The sequence below is a fragment of the Hylaeus volcanicus genome, chromosome 5 (genome assembly GCF_026283585.1).
Source record: "Hylaeus volcanicus isolate JK05 chromosome 5, UHH_iyHylVolc1.0_haploid, whole genome shotgun sequence".
In the NCBI taxonomy this organism is placed as follows: Eukaryota; Metazoa; Arthropoda; class Insecta; order Hymenoptera; family Colletidae; genus Hylaeus; species Hylaeus volcanicus.
The window spans coordinates 18189726-18206292 of record NC_071980.1 but is presented as its reverse complement, the minus strand read 5'-3'; the positions used below and the strand labels follow the sequence as shown (position 1 = coordinate 18206292).

The 16567-nt window shown below is 42.1% G+C and overlaps 2 protein-coding genes across 6 annotated transcripts in view; one reads left to right on the top strand and one right to left on the bottom strand.

Moving 5' to 3' along the window:
• LOC128876730 (ras association domain-containing protein 2) overlaps positions 1–16567 on the bottom strand; it is a 106693-nt gene that overhangs the window by 30397 nt on the left and 59729 nt on the right. The window lies entirely within an intron of this gene.
• LOC128876729 (protein bric-a-brac 1-like) overlaps positions 1–16567 on the top strand; it is a 100831-nt gene that overhangs the window by 35120 nt on the left and 49144 nt on the right. The window contains exon 3 of one of the 4 annotated variants that reach the window (XM_054123313.1): positions 712–2455. The exons of the other annotated variants lie outside the window; for them this stretch is intronic. Coding sequence (XP_053979288.1) covers positions 712–1305 — 594 coding nt within the window. The 3' untranslated portion in view covers positions 1306–2455. Of the gene's footprint in view, positions 1–711; positions 2456–16567 lie in introns of those variants that run through there. 4 annotated transcript variants of the gene reach the window in all.

The window sequence follows — 16567 nt, the reverse complement described above, 5'->3', positions numbered from 1 at the left end:
ATAATTTTGGAGAACTCTGCGAGAAACAGGCCCACAAATTGTTTCCTCAGTCTTAGTTCCAAAATCGAATGTAAATTTCAACATTTTCCTTGGACCAACCCCTGTCACCCGACTTAAGTACGGTGAGCAGTTTCGGTGGCCAGAGTGAGAACCGATCTCTAAAGCAATTGGCAGACAGTGTTAATTCCACTGGATCCCACACCAAGCTTAAATGCAAATGGTGGTCAAACTCGAAGTAGCATATCCCAGGTGTTCGCATTATTTTGTCCACCCCCTGTACACACGGTACCCGCGTACGTCGTGAGTCGAGTAGTGTCGGAACGAGCGATTTCTCGCGACGAAGTGGCGAGACGTGTCGTGGCATACACGTATCGTAGACACGGAGAAAGCTAGAGGCGAACTAGGGGCATCTCCCTTCTGCTTGAAACGATCACTTCAAAGTAAACGCACCAAAACAAAAGAGAAAAAAAAGAGAGTGGAGAGAAACGAAAATAATAGATAAAAAAAAAGATAGATAGATAGATAGATAGAAGGATAGATAAATAGATAGATGGTAGATCGGTAGATGAAAGAAAAAAAAATAAAAGTGAGCAAGCGGGAGAGAGAGTGGGAGAGTGAAAGCGAAAGCGAGAGCGAGAAAGTTTATTGTGGGGTGTAAGGACGAGCTAAAGGGAAGACAAGAAGTTGATGTTCTTGTTTGTTTGGTTGCAGGAGTTGATGGGTGTGGATGAGCGGGTGTTTGCGTGCATGTACTGCGGTGCCTCGTTCCTCCACCAGAGCAAGCTGGCGCGGCACATCCTCTCGCACAGCCTCGAGTCGCTCAAGTACCGTGAGCAGGCGGCCCACCTGCAGCTGCAGGCTCAGCTGGGCCTCGAACCCGGTATGCACCTGCCGCCGGAGGCCCACTACCCCACAGCAGGTACGATCGAGCCGATGGACCTCGAGCTCGCGGCCCACTCGGACCCGACCTCGGGCGTCGTCCTCTGCAAGTTCTGCGGCAAGTCATTCCCGGACGTCGGATCCCTGATAGCCCACCTACCGGCCCACACTGGCGACAGGCCCTTCAAGTGCGAGTTCTGTGGCAAGGCGTTCAAGTTGCGCCACCACATGAAGGACCATTGTCGGGTGCACACGGGCGAACGTCCGTTCCGGTGTACGCTCTGCGGCAAGACCTTCTCGAGGTCGACGATACTGAAGGCCCACGAAAAGACACATTACCCGAAGTATGTGCGCAAGTTCCTGTCCCCGAGCCCCGTGGATCCCTCCGAGGAAGAGGCCCCGCCGCCGCCACCGCCGCATCATTGAGTTCGCCTTGGCCCGCGCAACAAGAACCGCCACGTTCAACACCGCCGGACGAAGAACCACCGGACACGCCGCCTTGGAGGGTTCCGTTCCCACTCGTTCATCGTTGGTCCGTGGATCGCCTCGCGGACGAGACGATTCGATCGTGCGCCGACACGTTGGACGCCGTCGGACGACGGGAACGGGAACGCGTACACGAACACGGACGCGAGCCGTTCTAGTAGTGCCTCATTCTCGTTCGCTCGTTGTTTCACGCATTTCTTTAATCTTTCCCCGCCACGGTCTCTCCTTGTCATCTCACGCGTCCTCCTCTCGGCGGTACGGTGCCACTTCGCTCCACCGCTCGTCTTGAACGAACGGCGTCCCGTGCGTCGCTTTCACGGGACGCTCGCTCGTACGTCGTCTATCCTCGATTTCTCCCTTTCATCATCGTTCCACGTCACTCCTGTCGTTCTTTCGTTCGTCTCCACGAAGGGTGTACACCTCGCGTCAATCGATCCCGCCGAGCGACGAGGCAACAAACCGGCGGTGTTTCTAGTTAGTCCTGTGATTTTGGTTAGGATGGTTGGTAAACGCGTGTTCAGAGGGAGGGACACGTTAAAACGAGCTCCCTCGGTTAATCAGTGCTTTAAGACGAAACGTTTAGCTTATATATACATATATATATTATATATACATGTATGTATATATATATATATATATCGATAAATTATTGAAGGTATATATATATGTGTGTGTGGGTCTGTGTCTGTGTGTGTGAATGAGTGCGTGCGTGTGTGCGTGCGTGCGTGTGAGAAAGAATGAGAGCGAGGAAGAACGAGTGAGTGAGCGAATGAGAGAAGGGGACAAGAGAACACGAGAAAGAAGATAAATTGAATCACGAAGAGGATCGATCGGTTCGAAGATCGGGGGTTTTTATCCGTGAAGAATTAACGTGACGATTAACGGAGAGGGCGAATGGGGGAGAAATTTGAGCCGCCACGGTTGGTGCTTTTAAGAGATTTTGATAAAATGCTGTGAATATTATATTGATTACGATTAACTATAAACTATTGTAATAATGTAACAACGTTGTACGATGTACGATGTGACTATTGTTGATACGATTGAGAATATTTTATACAGTTGACAAGGGGAGAGGTTGGGGGTTCGCGCGCCGATGATCACTGTGAACGATGCAGAGGGTTTCGGGATAGGGGGGGGGGGGGGTGGTTTTTAGACCGTCGACTTGGAAAAATTTCGATTCGGTGCGTCCTCGGACGTACTTCGGAAGACGTGGGCGGCGACGAGAAATTAAACGCGGCGCGGGGCTGCTAATTAAGTTGTTACGAGTGCGCGGGCATCGACAGCTTCCGAGCTGCGGTTCTCCTACCCGTGCGTGTCGTTTACCATTCTCTTCGACTCCATCTTCGTTAGTTTCGCGGTTTACTCGACGAGACAAATCGTGGACGTGCGCCGGTGCGCTGAGTGCCAACGTTAGAGCTTATTTCTGTCCAGTTTTCGAGACGAAAACCTCTCGAGAAGCCTCGAGTCGATTAACCCTATTGCTTAGAATCCTTTCGAAGGAGGAATCAATTTTACGAGGCGTCCTTTTTAGTATATCAATCACGGTAAATTCGTTTCATGGAAACTTGCAGTGGAACGTCCCTTTTCTCTTTGAAAAATCGAAATTTTTTATTATACTTTCATGAGAGTGTTACCAGTGAGTTGTTGAGTCTCATCCAATGAAAACGAGTCCAAACACGACCCCACTCGTATGATTTTTCATCGTGCGTGTTTCGCGCACTGAATCAGACTAAGTGATTGATTGATTTCATTGGTAGAACCTCAGCGAGCCATTGGCCACACTTTCGTGGAGATAGGATGAAAATATACAAATTTTTATTTGATTGCGACAGCGACTTCAATGACGGCTTTTGTGTCGCCTCGAACGGGTATAGAAAGTCAGGTTTTCATAGGCGTCTCAGAAACTATTGAGTTTACTGCAAAATGGGTATGATTAAAAGTGAAGATAAAGATATTTTCTACAGGAAAGATGTGATATGTTTTCTTGTATAGTCAGTGGTTTACCCTTGTAATGGTTCTAGAATGGAGTAAGTGGGAAGGTACGAGAAGAATGACGAAGCATGTAGATTTTGTCACTCCTTGAGGAATACGTACCAGATCGCCATTTTATCTCACTAACCTCAGAAAGGCTACAATCTTGCACCATTTAATGACATAAAGCGACCTTCTGCACCGCAAGAATCTACTAGTGATCTCATTCTTCTCTCACGCGAACGTTACATTAATATCCTCGCAGACGAAAGCTCAACTTCCACGCCACGTTACGCCCAAACTAGTCACTATACGAAAAAAAAACATATCAGACCTTTCCTGCAGAAAATTTCCTCGCCTTCACCTTTTATAGTAACCAGTTTTACATTAAATCTCGAATTCGCGAGATATACGTGAAGAACTGTCCCGTTACACCTGTCAGAGCTGTAAAAACGCACGGTGAAATATTTCGTCTGTTATTCGTTACTAAAAATTACACGCAAGAGATCAGCGTACCCACAACGCCCGACACATTTTAGTCCCGGAGTGAACAGCAATTCCTATCACGTCGTCGACGCGAACACGGTATTAAGAGCTCATGTCGGGTGGACGGTGAAACGCAACGTGGACAGCCGAGTCGGCGCGTATATTTAAGGGCGGTTAAACGGACCGCCCGGACAGTGCAATAAACCGTGACGCAGTTCAACTCTCTTCTAGCCGAATTTTATATTTACGACTCCTCCGTTAAGGTCGAGGGAGCACGGTCCTCGGCAACAGCGTTTCGCTCGTCCTCGCCGAGGATTGTCCTATTCGTTAATTTATTTATTTCCGTCGTGTACAATTACTAAGCGTGACGAAGCCAGCCAGTAAATATTGTGGGTCGATTGAAGTTCGTGGTCCGTACACTTGGGCCTGTTACGTTTCGCGGGGTAGGGATGAATTGCTTTTGTTCGCGAGGTCCGCGACTGTTCTGATAGGCGGTACCTGAATCAGTTGATCACGGAACGTGAACTGTGCGCGCCTGGAGAATACGATCTTGCACACGAGCACGCTTATTCTGGGAACGCGAGAGTGCAACGTAATCCTGAAAACAGGATATTCCTTGTATTCGCGGGCAGGCTCCCTCCGTCGAAGATCCATCGAGGTATGAGAACCACAACTATCTAACTACGTAGACCGTCGGAATTTGTTTCGACGTTGCTTGACCCTAGACAATTAGTATCGACGTAGTCGACACCTTGCTATTGTTTACTGAAAGTATCTAATTTGCAAGTTGACGTTTTGGTGGTCTTTGAGCGTTACAGGTGAAAATATATTGGTGTTAATTCCTTGATTATTTTTCACTCTTTGAGGAACTTGATTTAGAAAAAAAAATACAACTCATGAACCATTGAATTAGAATTCCGTTATTTATTCAACATAAAATTTAGTATAAAATATTACGCAGCATGATCTTTTATTATTAAAGCAAGAAGGTGGGACAGTAACTTCAAACAGTTAAGATTAATGTATACGAAAATTGGTAGAAAGATTTTCTGACCTGTATTGCTTAAGGCTCACTAAATGCTACGTCAACCCATCAACACCTTCTTTAACAATCTACTATGAATGAACATTGAACATTATTTACAATCACCTTTGATTACTTTAACAGTTTCATACGAAGCGCAATGTATTTTTATACGCTTACATCAGCGTGGTAAAGAAGGTGTTGCCGATGTACTTACATTTCTTGCAGACAGTGTTACAAATGCCATAACAGGTCTTGACTCGGGGCGAAAAGTGATCGTGACTCGTAAATGTTGAGAAATAGAAATCGTGTGATAGAGTCAGATGAGTCGCTGAAAATCGTGTGATTACTACAGATAAAAATCGAGAAATGTTCTTTTTACGAACATCAGTATAAAAACAATCGCGTAGCAATAATTTACAAAATCTTAATTTAATTTTACTGAGACCCTGGTACACGGAATCTCTCGAAGTTCTTTTCTAAGAACAAAAACATCTCATCGATATGCTGATTTAATTCTTATTGTTCCACAATATTTTTTCTTTCGTAAATATTGCTTCTTTGCTCTCATATTTTAAAAATATTTTTTTTCGAAACAACCCTTATTTTATGATGAAACTATCATAACCAGAGTCTGCTACAATCTTCTCCTCGCTATGGGATAATTACCTTGATCGAGACATCGGTCGTCGAAGAATTTGTCGTAAATTCGTTCTCATTGTAAAAACGTCATCCACGTTGCATTATAATCCACGCGTGTGTGTAAGTGGACAGCGCGTAGATGCACTTGGAAGCCAGTAGCACTTCGCGCGGTTGCAATACACGACGACCTCGCGTTTCTCATGAGCGTTCAAGTGATACGAAAACCAGTATTCGAGCCACATAAATCGTTTTTTTCCTATTAGTTATGATAAGGCGATTACGCACGTATTAATATGTATACGAGTCATCTGCGAAATTAATGGTTCAGGACGTCGCGACGGGAACGCGTCAGGAGGAAACGCTGGAGCAGCCGCGGCAAACAAAGTTCGTATCCGACAGTGTTTAACATTTTTATCTAACATTTTTAAATTTAATTGCACGCTTCAGGGCGCAAACGTAAGACGATGCCGATAGGATCCTATTTTTGCGTAAAAGTTTTTACATTTTATCGCGACAATTCCACTTTTCAAGCTCACGTGCAAACTATCTGTAATAGTTAGTCTTGGAAGCTAGCTCTTGGCAATTATATAGCGGTTTAATAATTTCTTGATCAGGTTTCGTAGGTTGCGAGACCTTGGAACGTTTTTGTTAGAATTTTCTTTGGTATTGAAAAGTTGTAACCATCTGTTGGGTACTTTCCATGAATTATTGAAAACAATTCCAGTGAATTTCATTCAGGAAATTTAGCTTTTTTTTATGGGTACACTCAATTCTCTGCAGATTCAGCGACTTATCGTTTACTTTGAATCTTAACGCCACAATCAAGTTCGTGTAACATAAACATTTACCAAGTCTCTGTTAGAAAGATCTAACTTTCAAGATTAGTATCGGAGTAGGCAAGAGTTCTAGAATGCTAACAATTAAACAATTATTTCATGAACGTACAAATTACTGAGAAATAATTTCTTTCTTTTGGATAAAAATTCATTCAGCAGAGAGTTAAGTAGAATGTTCAGGGTGCTCACACAGGGTGATCATCTTTTGTCAATTTTGAATGAATAACGAACGTCTGTCCAAGTGATCTTAAATGACCAACCACTGTTATTCCTACTGTTCGTCGATCAGTTCGAAAGGAAAAGGGTCAGATGCAGGTCGAGGGTCTAGGAACGGTCGGTTGGATCGTTGCGAACGCTATTGCAACTGTAGCTGCGTGTCGGGGAGGAGGACAAGCCTCTTTTTTCTCCTCGTACTTCCAGCACGAGTCGAGCACATTGTATATTTAGTTGCTTTCCGCCTCCTTCTCGGGAGAGACCCTCGCGAGCGGAGTCGCTCGAAATCGATCGATCTCTGAAATATTCATCGTGTTCCATGCGGAGGCCCGTGGCTGCACCGAAGGAATCGACCACGGTACCTCCCGCCCCCATCGATTAATCGATAGGCGAGCCCATCGCGCACTATTTCGGCCTCGTTCGCGACAAAATGTGAATATTAATCGCCTGCTGGCACCTTGGCGAGGTCAAACGTGCCCGTTTCTCGCTAGATTCTTCTCGAATCCTTTTCTCCAACTCCAGTACGACTTCTGCGCCAGTTAGACTTCTGGGGGTCGTTTCAGACTCCTCTTCCTCGTAGAGGAATTTTTAACAGCTTCGAATTCAATAAATGTAAAGGATCGCATAATAAATCTTTCTCGTCAGAAACGGCTCGAAATTGAATCTTTCTAGGAAGACAGACAATTACTTTTTAAAATCATCAACACTAGTAATTATATTTGCCTAGCTTATATCTTGCAATCACATGCTTTTCATTTATACTCCGTTTACCAACGTCAAAAAACAGGTTATTCTACCTAATCAATGTTACATACAGAAAACTGAGTCTCTCTGAATAATCAAATCAATTTGAAATTTTATCTCCCATTATTTCAGAGGTATTTCGCTATACACGATCCTTACATTTCTCATTTGTAAATCATTAAATTGATTAAACAATGTATTTGATGGCAGTTACGAGTGTGTCGAGTAAAAGAAACTGTAAACAATTTAGAATCGGTCGAGACTGCAGGAGTCCTCTCAGGGCTAATTCGTTTTCGATCCTTTTTCTTCTGTTTCGGATTTCCAGACAGCCAAGGCTCGATTCCGGAAGGGATTAGCGAACTTCAGGCTTGCCAACTTGGGGCAATTCGCTTCCACTTTTACGATCGCTTTGGCGAGGAGCTGGTTTCCTCTGTCGTTCGGTTTTTTCCACGATTTCAATCGAGCTTTGGCGCATCGACCCTTTCGTTCTCAGAGTTGTTCGATGATTTATACTGCGCGGAAATTCTGCCGCGATAGAAACACCGATCGCAAGATTTACGAATTTAGTATTCGGTTTTATCCAACGAACACTGGAGGATTCATTTCAAATCGATAGATAAAATTTTAATTAGGAGAATTTAATTAATGAATTCAATTATATTATTCAAAATTTTATTATAGATTAGGTTAGCAACAGCATACAACTGTAGCTCGCTTTCAAACCATAAGCATTATTTATTTCCATGCCTAGGTATCCTTTTTCATTTAATGTTGCAGTTCATATTTTATGCAATTGTGGTGCAATAAAGATATATAATTGCTACTATTATTGAAGTAGAAGGCAGATACATAGAACGCGTTTAAATGAGTAAACACCTGTCTTTCTATCGCCTTATCTCCGCGTAGGTTAATTTACGAACGCACACTGACTAAACTTTTCCTATTTGTTTTTGCGAGAATTGCATGCCTTTCGATTGAAAGTTTAGTCTAAACATTCGAACATCTTTTTTCAAAATGAATATTTATTTTTTGCATCAACCTTCCTTAGCACACGCAATTTTTATAATCATAACCTTGGCTGGAATTAAATATGTCGAGTACCCATTCAAACTAATAATTCAATATCTTTGGTGTAATGTTGCTGTTGATACGCTAAGTATTTGAACATTGAAAATTACTATCTCGCACAGCGTGTACCTTCCTGACAACATAACGAGTGCCGGGAATCATTTGTGGCACGCTATTGGTAATTCTCTATCCCAGATCTGAGAAAACCTAACGCCAATGCGGACGAAACTTCAAGTAGATCTAATTGATCACTCTACGCAATAATTAGACCCACACGTGCTCGATTTGATGTCATTACGTCTCTGTAAACGCGCGCGCTCTTGTTTCATAACAAATTACGATCAAAATTCGTTTGAAGCATTATAGAAGGCTTTTTCAATCGGGAATGAAGTGTGGTAGAACTTTCATCAACTATATAGGGAGACACTTTTATTCGAACAGAAAAATAGGACACTTACTTTTCTGTCATTAATTATTTCATGTTTAGGACGAAGGAATAGAAAAATTGTTGGATTATTGCTTCCAAGTTTTTCTTCTTTGCAAAAATTATACTTTCAAATGATGTCAATTTTCCTTAACAAGAAAGGAAATTTGATTTCCTTGTAAATTCGCAAATTTCCATGACTCGATCGTTTCGTTTTAGAAGAACACGATCCCGATTCGCGATCGCGGAACGTTCGAATGTTAGAATGTCCGGGTAGTAGATCATTTTCTGCTCGGATGATCGAGGTTCTACTTTCACCGTCCCGATGGGAAGCAGGCAGGTTTCTCGAATCAAGATAGCAGAGTTTAATTTTCCCAATGAGAGCAAACGGTCGGTCGGAGCGGGCGATAATGTTCCTCTGGAATCCTTCGATCTTGGAAAACGCGAGAGAGATCGGTTCGGGGCGTTGCGAGTTCTCATCCGGTCAGCTGGCGATTGGCGAGGAAAAATCGCAGTTAACGAGGAACGCAGCGTTACGAGCGTAACCTTGCAATCGTAAAGGTCTAAAAATATAATGGACGCACGGAAAACTGCATAATGCATCGACCCAACTGCACTGCGTTATCGCGCTCGCGGGCGAGCATGCATGCATGTATGCATACGGCGTGCACGTCACGACAGATAAATCGTAAATTGGACAGTGACGCTCAATTTTGCGTGCGAGACTAATCGATTACGCGTGTTTCCTCGCTAAACGATCCACGATCGAGGACCCGTGCGCTTCTAGCGAATTTTCCATCGGTGGATCCTTTGATCTCCTGGAGAATGCTCCTATCTGCGCGGAATTCGAAAAGCTCTATTTCGTAATTTCCATTGACACCGACGAAAAGAATTCTTTAGATCTGCCGATCAAAAATTTTTAGTTCTACTATTTCACTGGGCCCAAAATTTCAAAGTCTGTTATACACAATGCGTAATTAAAAGTATAAACTTGAAAGAAAAATGAAAATAAAGAACCTGAAAGGGTATCTAAAAATTAATATTAATTTTTTTTATCATTTTTCATTGGTAATCATCTGCAAATATTCTTTTTTTAAATTTGAGTACAACCAGTGTTATCATGTGCCCAAAAATGAGTACTTATAAAAACAATGGGCTTCCTAGTTTACACGTCAATACTTTCATAAAATTCGTTCACAAAACGTCGAGGAATCCAACATGGAAACAGCCACGGTTTTGAGTATGTGCTATGGAAAACACTTCTTTTGACCTGCAGCTTATGTAGTCGTACGAAGACTTATTGACTTACAAATTAAACAGCTGAATATCTTCGAGACAATCTCCTTCGAGGCATGTTTATTAAGACGTTGATTTTTTCAATGAATTCCATCGGAAGTTCACAATTCAACACCGTCGATTTGTACCTATACTTTCTTTACACTCTGTGAAACAGGTATCTCCGTGCAACTTGCGAAGCATTTACAATATCGTAAACGATTCGAGGTAAATTCATCGAGATTTTTAAATGCACGTACTTATTTTTGTTAATGTCAATTTACAATTATCAACCCCTAATTGCTAGTAAAATTAGTCCTATAAATTTTCACTTGGAATTATTTCTTGGTTATGTATCATTTACTGATAAATGTTTGAGGTAATTGATTTCCAGTCCTGTTAAATATCACGAGGAAACAGGATGTGGAAATTCTGAAGATTTTCCTCAGAAGTTATTTTCTGGTAATTTATATATCATCGAATTAATTAGCGAATGGTTGAATCTGCAAATTGATCAGATATCCTCGTAAGAAAATTTTATTATTACTAAGCACCCAGTGCCATTAGATATCGTCGTACGAAAACTTCACCTGCGAATCACTTGGATTGTTTTCATTGTTTCCCCGATCAGATGCATATAGAGTTAAATGCCACTCGTCTAGGTTCTCCAATTATTTCCAACAGCGCAGATTTGCGAAAATCTCCGCGTAACCAGATTAACGAAACCCCAAAACTGATACCACTCTGTCTCGAGTATTATTTACAACGCCGAGTCGAGGTTCGAACATGCAATATCTCGTTAATTGCAGTTCCTCGAAAGGCGCTTCCAGGCGTTTCCAGGAGGACCACCCTCTTAATTCATCACGGTGTGGCGGATTTTCACGTGTTACCGATTCCACAACGGCTCCGCGAATCATCGTCAATTAACTATTTTTCCTGGTCGTGGCTCTCGTGGATATCCGATGCGAAAAACGTGACCGGGTATGCTTGTGTGCATGCGAGAATGAAAAAGTGCGCATAGCACGCATCGCAACGAGCAAGAAGGTGTCATTAGGCATTGGATGTAAAATGCAATGGTTTCTGAGTTACTGCTTCGCTTATTGTATAAGGGTGCGTTAGGGGTACTTGAAAGGGATCACCTGGAAACTGTTGACTATTACACCTATGCTGATCCATGTTTGTTTATTTTGACGAGTACTGTACGGCACCCTAAGTAGGTGATTCCATTTCTAGAATCTCTAACGCGGGTGTGATCAATAAGCGAGGGAATCTTGCAACTTTGAAACTATTGACTATCAAATCTATGCTTTCTGATTCTTCTGTTGTCACTTTGAGGAGTACATACCCAAAGCATGTGACTCTATTTCATGTATCTCTAACGCGGGCGTGATCAATAAGCGAGGGTATCTTGTAACTTTGAAACTGTTGAAAATATTAACTAATACTTCTTTGCTCTTGTCGATGAGTACTGTGCATACCCGAATCAGGTGACTCACATTCAATTATCCCTATCGCAGATTCTTCAGTAACCTGGAACCGTTTTAGAGCTACGCTGACCCTTTTCTGCTCGCTCTGACGAGTGTAACCCATCGACTCTAACGCGAAATATCGAAGCCTCGTTAACTGCAAGAATTGAAAGGTGTTTTAGCCGACGCAGTCCGCTTTTTTTTTTGCTTCTCCAACCGATTTCGAGCATCCCCGTCGACGTAGTCCTGTTTACACGCACGCACAGCGTTTCCCTTGGCGCACACACACGCACACACACACACCTCCGTGGTCGTAATTACGCCGTGAAACGTGGAACAACGATCGCCCAGTAAAGCGCAATCGAGAAGAGAATTAATGAACGTCGTGCACCACTGACGTAGAGTACAATCAATTAGCAAAGTTCCAATTAGCGTAGGTTTTAGGTCATCCGACGGCCGCTGGTGCGTACAGAATCGACGTGTCGCGGCTTCGACGCGCCCGTTAAGATAAGTTCAACGTTTTCGCGAGCACCGATTTACCACCGCCGTCGCCCTTTTTCCATCCTCGGTCGTACCGACCTTTCTCGCGTCGAGGGGTCGATCGCTTTCGTTCGCCGTGTCGCGAGTCGACCGTGCTTGTTCTGTTCGGATCCGTGGCGTGATTTTCATCCGCTTACGCTGAGAAGTCCGGAATCCTGGCCGCAAGAGTTTGTGATGAGATTTTTGCTGAGTGAAACTGGGTCGTGGCTCTTAGGAGGAAGAGATAGCATGCAATTCTAACTTCTGTTTTTGGGAATAAATTTTTGTTTTTGTTACCGGACGATTTCAGAGAGGTAGCGAAGAAGCTAACTAAGGAACGTCGGGATTAAAATTTGAGTACTGGAAGCATTTTGGGGCGAAATGATCAACTTTGGTATCTATTCGGTTACTCTTCAGGTTTTTATTGTATGACTCGAGGTGGGACACTGGTTTAGATATCCCATGGGGTTGGTTTTGTTTTCTACACTGTTTTCGTTGATTAAAGTGTTTCTAAAGGGATGTTTTAATACCATTTGCATTTTGGGTATTGTTTGAAATTTGTTTAGAGTCAGTGGTTACTTTTTACTGTCGTATGGATAAAAGATGATTTTTCTGTAGGATGAGTAATGCAATTTGAGGTCAGACAAAAGCTTGATAATTTTAGTACCAGAACAAAAGAATGTTCGGTAGTAGCAAACATGTCATGTAAAAAGGAAATATTGTATCACTCAGGTAATAAATGACAATCGTGTTGACCAAATTAAAACTTTAGAAAAAAAATATTCGAGGATCCCTTGAAAACAATTCTTAAAATCAAACCATGAATGATCATAAGTGGATGAAAATTATTTTGTGTCACATCGATCGGAACAGAGCAAGATAGTTACACTAGAATTTTCAATCTATAATTTTTCTTACCATAGTTATAAATAATCCTTTTCTTGTCAGACAAAAGGTTTACACGTGTCTGCATGGAAAGACTGTGGTTGAAGGGTACGTGCTAACAAAGGGGAACTCGATTTCCACAAATTTATTTCTAACCACGCGTTTTAGTATTATCGAAAATAAAATATTCCCAAATTTTTCATCGCCACGATGGATTCGTTTCATCGAAAAACGCACATCGTCGGTCGCGAATGCACTAAATTGTGTACAAAATCATAAACAAAGAGGAGTCCCATCGCGTTTCAAACAAACATACACGGTGCGATAGATTATTTGGTTTATAATTGTAAATAATTCAGGTAGATTTATCAAGTGTTAGTAGCGTTGAAAATTTTAACGGAGTTTGTTATCGTATAATTTTTCATATTTTCCACAGATATATTTCTACCGAGTACCAATATGATCGAGACAAAAAATTGTATTGCCTCGACTTTTAATGAATTTAGAATTTTAATCACTAAGGATATTCCATTTCTCGATAATTATTTCTGCTTGTAGTTTCGTAATAACCCTTAACGCAAGCATCCCTTATTCGTGTGCATGCTTCCTTGTTCATCCCCTATTTTTTTTTCTTTTTTAAGAATCTTATTGAGCGAACAATTCCAGAAGGAATTTCGTATTCGTTTTTAAGGGAAACCTATTCGATTTTCGATCCCATCCTCGTGGTCGTCATCCATCGTGAGAACTGCACGTGCCTGGAACACTATCGTACGCCGGTTTCTGTACATAGAACGCTATACCTAGACGTAACAAGTATTTCCACTAGGGACGTAGATCCTCCTCTTAATCTTTAGTTCGTAATCGTTCGCCAAAAATACTGCAAAAGAAAAAAAAGGAACTTAATCGGTGTAATTACGTTACGAGAAGATGTTTCATCTCGAGGAACGTTAAACTTCGAAAGGAAAACGTTCCACGAGATGCAAGGCTCGACACCGACGGGGAATAAAAGCTTCGGTTCGGCTCCTGAAGGTCTTGGAATCGCGTCTTCTTGAAGGTCCTAGACTCTTAGTTCGACGTAGCACTCGAGTTTCTGTTCTAAAGTTCCTAAAGACTCGTTCTAACTTAAGTGTACATAATAGATAGACGATAGATTGTACTTATTTAGTATGGTAAATGTTAAAGTCCTATCGTATGTAGATACCGCGTAGGTAATTGTTCGAGATATCCGAAATCAAGGAGCCTGAAACGTTGCTGAATTATTTATAGAATGCGTTTCGTTCTCTCTTTTAATTTTACTTAGACCGTGCCCCTCGTGCAACTCGTCTCTCGAATATATTATTAACGAATGTTGCGCGTTTGACCAACTGCCTCGAATGTATTCTTTTTATTTTATCGGTATTTTTGAAATTATTTAATTATATTCACATTCGCAAATTTCATTCACACGTCGAGCACGACGAAGTTTTGATATTGAGTCGAGCTTGGGTTGGGGTCAGAAAATTTTGTTTCTGGTTAGTTTTGAAATCGGGGCCCAGAATTTTAGACTTAGAGAGACTCGGATTGAGAGTAATTGGCTGATCAAGGCCTCGAGGTGTTGAACATTCATTTCTGGAGGTTAGTTTATTTGTATGAATGTAACATGTACTGTGTTGTCGTGAAGAGATTGTCTCTGAGGGGGAATACAGACAAATGGATAACGTCTCCCTACGTCGAGTTAACAACATCATGGTTCAACCATTGATAAATTCAAGTTCATTTATTTAAAATTAGTGCGTAGCTCACAATCCTTGTCTATTGCATTTAATATGTATGAACCATCAACGACACTTCCTGTAGTGCCACATGCGTGGACATTTCCTCTCAGGAGCCATCTCCCGAGAACAGCATAGTAGATGTACAATACGCCAGTTAAAAGTTGACCATCGATGAACCCAAGCTCAACTCGTCGAGAATCGAGTAATTATACACTTGCTCATTTAAATTATGCACGAGAGGTGTGCCAACCCTTTCCGTCCAGGAACGTTGTGACACTTTTTCGTTAAGTTTACCTTCGTCGAAGGTTCGACTTGTACTTTCGTAGCGTTCTAGGATTATAGTCTTCTACTCGATTGTAAATAGGAACGTACGCGTAGCATATCGCCCGTATCTCTTGCCAGAGGTTGTCACGTTGCAATACACACATATCCGATAGATTTATTCCTAATTAGAGTTCCTGTGAAGGCAGCTTACCGTTAATTAGCGCGGGGACGGATTCTCTGTCACCTGTTCTCCGTGCACGTGCAACGAAAACAAAAACGGCAACCAGCGAAAATCGAACCCGCTGGAGTCACCGAGTCGAATCTCGAGGATCCGACGATCCTTCGGATTGGAGGTGATTGCAGTTACTGTACTGAAACACTCGAGAATTGTTTGATTTTTAAAATTCGTGACACTTCGACTGCTGTCGTTGGGTCAAATTTGACCCAAGAGAAGAAATGTTTCTTTAAAAATCGAACGAGAGATTTCTCATCCACTCTAAGTATTCCTAGGTATTCTTAAGTAAGACTTTCAGGGCCACGGGTCATGTTTGACCCACTAGGAAAATTTCTTTGATTAAAAATAGACAGAGTCATCGCCCCACACTTTAGATACTCGATCATCCTAAAGAATATTCAGAGCGAAGAAATTCTCTGGTTTCTTTTTAAAAAAGAAACCTTCCTTCCTTCTTAGGATCAATTGTGACCCCGTAGTAGCAGTCGAAGATTCTTCGAAGAACCGTCTAGGAAAATTCAGTTTGTTTGTTTTCGCGGGAAACAGTCGCGAGAGTTTGCCAGCGTTTATGTAACAGGAAATTACGAAGAACCCTTGGCGTTTACTAAAGGATCACCCGGGAGGCTCGCGATTCGTTAGGATTCGGTGTCGAAATTATTAGGGAGTTTAGGTTCTGGGTCGCGAGACATCTAACGGAGGATAAGTAAGTCGAATTCTCGTGCCGCTGTCAGACGCGTTGTACGTGTAAACACCATCAAAGCCGTCCTCTCAGCGTAAACGTCTGCAATTCTCCGGAGAGGGTTTCCTCGTCCCGACTTTCCTTAATTATCGTTTTAGTGGATGGTATTGACAGTATTAAAAGAGTTACAAAGAGTTAAGTAACCCTATTTCGGTTGTTCCGATTGATACACACACACGAACACGTAATCTCGTATACACACGAACCGACACAGACATACACAGGCACACAAATTTACATGGAGAACAAGGTACACGGCAGTACACGTATATTAAACAATATATATATATATATATATATATAAATATATATATATTTATAGATGTATGTATACAGATTTATTACGGAGGACGACACAATTTGCGTAATTGGCAAGCACTTTTACGAAGTACAAGACGTTAGTAGGATTTTATTAGTACCAACCGGATGTGACATACGTGTGCGAATATGGTTGTGTATGTGTCTGTATGTGCGTGTGTGCACCTGTGATGGAAAAGAGGAGGATGAAGATACGAATTTCGTGGAACGATCCTACCGTGTACTCGATGGAGACGATTGTTTATTAGGTTTTTTGGGGGGTGAGATAGAAATGAGAAATAGGGGCGTTGTCGCATGTACAATAATTATTAGGGTACCTATACATGGAAATCCATAAAC